This window comes from Limulus polyphemus, unplaced genomic scaffold, assembly GCF_000517525.1.
Source record: "Limulus polyphemus unplaced genomic scaffold, Limulus_polyphemus-2.1.2 Scaffold9489, whole genome shotgun sequence".
Lineage (NCBI taxonomy): Eukaryota > Metazoa > Arthropoda > Merostomata > Xiphosura > Limulidae > Limulus > Limulus polyphemus.
Genome location: NW_013675099.1, coordinates 10,534 through 14,072, shown reverse-complemented (window position 1 = coordinate 14,072; position 3,539 = coordinate 10,534). Strand labels below are relative to the sequence as shown.

Below are 3,539 nucleotides of genomic sequence, written 5' to 3'. Positions count from 1 at the left end.
CAGAGTGACATAACCGTATAATAAGACAAGAGTGACACAACTGTATAATAAGACAAGAGTGACATAACTATAATAAGACACGAGTGACATAACCGTGTCTTATTATACTGTTGTGTCACTCGTGTCTTATTATACGGTTATGTCACTCGTATCACTCTTGTCTTATTATACGGTTATATCACTCTTGTCTTATTATACGGTTATATCACTCTTGTCTTATTATACAGTTATGTCACTCTTGTCTTATTATACAGTTATGTCACTCTATAATAAGACAAGAGTCAGTTGTGTCACTCGTGTCTTATTATACTGTTGTGTCACTCTTGTCTTATTATAAGGTTGTGTCACTCTTGTCTTATTATACGGTTATGTCACGCTTGTCTTATTATACGGTTATGTCACGCTTGTCTTATTATACAGTTATGTCACGCTTGTCTTATTATACGGTTATGTCACTCTTGTCTTATTATACGGTTATGTCACTCTTGTCTTATTATACAGTTATGTCACTCTTGTCTTATTATACAGTTATGTCACTCTTGTCTTATTATACAGTTATGTCACTCTTGTCTTATTATACAGTTATGTCACTCTTGTCTTATTATACAGGTATGTCATTCTGGTCTTATTATACAGTTATGTCATTCTGGTCTTATTATACAGTTATGTCATTCTGGTCTTCATCACAGAATGTAAAACAAAATCTGTAGTATCACACTTAGATCATTATTAAAGAATTATAGGATTGATGGAAACAAACATATCTTTTTACATTCCACGTGTGTGTTTGTTTCTTGTTTTAGCTTAAAGGTGCTAGTTTAGAGATGGTGATTGTTAAGGGTGGTGTGGATGACACTCCTGCTGACTCCAGTTCACCCGAAAATGTAACTTCTCAGTTTAGTTCAACAAACGGACTTCCATTTTGCAAGTATGTAACACTTTTACTCATAAAAAAATAACAAATCATAATGGAATCTGAATGTTGAAGAATGTTATATATATATATTTGTGAGAATTTATAAGAAATGTTATAACATAGAACCAAGACAGTCTTTACATTGTTTTTTATAAATTTTATAACATTCTTGTCAAGTATATTAAATAAGACATTTCAAAAATTTCTTTCATCAAAAAATGATAATTTTATTCTAAACTTTCGTTTTTTTTTTATTCCGAGTACTGTGAATAAGTTTATTTAATTAACTCATTCTACACGAATGTAATATACAAGATCATCCCTACATCTTTTATTCTATCCAGGTACATCAATATCGAGCTGTGTGACTCGGAGCCACGGATGGGAGCTACATCTCGCAAGGCCACAGTGTTTTTGGAGAACCCTGTAGGAGACTTCGAGTTGACGTTCAGTGAGTTAGTAAAACAGGTAAGTTTACATAATGGCAATGTATGACTTAGTATACTATTCTGTTGTTGGTTCTCTAATTTTTGAACGATTTGGTTAAAATAAGACTGGACAACAGAAAACAGGAAGCTAATACTACAGTTTAAGGTGTTATATGAGAATAACTAGTTTAGATGAAGAGTTAGAAGTAACTATAGTTTCAGGTGTTATGTGAGAATAACTAGTTTAGATGAAGAGTTAGAAGTAACTACAGTTTCAGGTGTTATGTGAGAAATACTAGTTTGAATGAAGAGTTAGAAGTAACTACAGTTTCAGGTGTTATGTGAGAAATACTAGTTTGAATGAAGAGTTAGAAGTAACTACAGTTTCAGGTGTTATGTGAGAATAACTAATTTAAATGAAGAGTTAGAAGTAACTACAGTTTCAGGCATTATGTGAGAATAACTAGTTTAAATGAAGAGTTAGAAGTAACTACAGTTTCAGGTGTTATATGGGAATAACTAGTTTAGATGAAGAGTTAGAAGTAACTACAGTTTAAGGTGTTATATGAGAATAACTAGTTTAGATGAAGAGTTAAACTCACTACAGTTTCAGGTGTTATGTGAGAATAACTAGTTTAGATGAAGAGTTAGAAGTAACTACAGTTTAAGGTGTTATGTGAGAAATACTAGTTTGAATGAAGAGTTAGAAGTAACTACAGTTTCAGGTGTTATGTGAGAATAACTAGTTTAGATGAGGAGTTACAAGTAACTACAGTTTCAGGTGTTATGTGAGAATAACTAGTTTAGATGAAGAGTTAGAAGTCACTACAGTTTCAGGTGTTATGTGAGAATAACTAGTTTAGATAAAGAGTTAGAAGTAACTACAGTTTCATGTGTTATATGGGAATAACTAGTTTAGATGAAGAGTTAGAAGTAACTACAGTTTCAGGTGTTATATGGGAATAACTAGTTTAGATGAAGAGTTAGAAGTCACTACAGTTTCAGGTGTTATGTGAGAATAACTAGTTTAGATGAAGAGTTAGAAGTAACTACAGTTTCAGGTGTTATATGAGAATAACTAGTTTAGATGAAGAGTTAGAAGTAACTACAGTTTCAGGTGTTATATGAGAATAACTAGTTTAGATGAAGAGTTAGAAGTAACTACAGTTTCAGGTACTTCTAACTCTTCATCTAAACTAGTTATTCTCATATAACAGATGAAGAGTTAGAAGTAACTACAGTTTCAGGTGTTATATGAGAATAACTAGTTTAGATGAAGAGTTACAAGTATTTTGTACAAAGTTTTTTATTAATCAAGTTATTTAAAAGCGAGTCTTACAGCTTTGTGGCAATCCTCGTGTAAGATTAGACAGAAACAACTTGGTTAATAGCATCACTTTCATTAAGAAGAGTTAAACTAAGCAGAACAAGATTAATTCAGTAGCATAGGGTTAAAAATAGCTGATTGTGTTAAGTTTGTTTTCATTATTTATTTTATTATCACTCACATTAATAATGGTGTAATAACTTCCTAAACTAGCTCTTCGTAATGTCTGTGCTCTAAAAGAACAGTTCCTTGACTGTGACAACTTTTCTTTGATCATTTTTCTCAGGTGCAAGTGGTGTTTGGTCTGCAAGGAAGAAGAGTTCTTCTGGCATCATCCCGAGACAAGAAGAAGGTGCTCACTAATTTGACAAAAGATGATGTTCGAAAGTTACATTCACAGACGTTGTATGCCTACGTAGAATGATTAAAGAACTTCTGTAGTTGACATAATTGAAGAATAAAACCTTTCAGTGTTTAATTTAAATTCACTTTTCTCTGTGGGCTTCCGGAGTTATTGAGACAATTTTTTTACTGAATATAAATACTTGACAAAAGTAGCTGTGTTTAGGAGCGGGTTTTGAAACAATAAATCAAACAGTAGAGATCTCTAATAAAATCATGCTTTAAGTCATTACTGCTTATCAAAGTAGATGTTGTGAAATTTAATTGTGTTGATATTTATCCAGGTACAAAACGTAACGTGTAAAATTTAATAGTTGACTTTCAGCAGTAGATGACATTCTCTGCTCTTTAAAGATAATCAGAACCATGAACACAATCAGGATCATTTCAGTATTTCTCTGTCGTAGTTGCTTTTAGATATGAAAAACACCAAAGTTTTACATTGTATAATCTATATATATAAAAG

General features: G+C 31.8%; 1 protein-coding gene across 1 annotated transcript in view; it reads left to right on the top strand.

Annotated features, from left to right (window-relative positions):
• The window catches only part of LOC106475945 (isoleucine--tRNA ligase, cytoplasmic-like), a 12,827-nt gene extending 9,668 nt beyond the window's left edge, over positions 1 to 3,159 (top strand). The window contains exons 6-8 of the mRNA XM_013936620.2: positions 804 to 928; positions 1,261 to 1,384; positions 2,958 to 3,159. Of these exons, the coding sequence (XP_013792074.2) occupies positions 804 to 928; positions 1,261 to 1,384; positions 2,958 to 3,095 (387 nt within the window). The 3' untranslated portion in view covers positions 3,096 to 3,159. The remainder of the gene's footprint in view (positions 1 to 803; positions 929 to 1,260; positions 1,385 to 2,957) is intronic.
• The last annotated feature ends 380 nt before the right edge of the window (positions 3,160 to 3,539 follow it).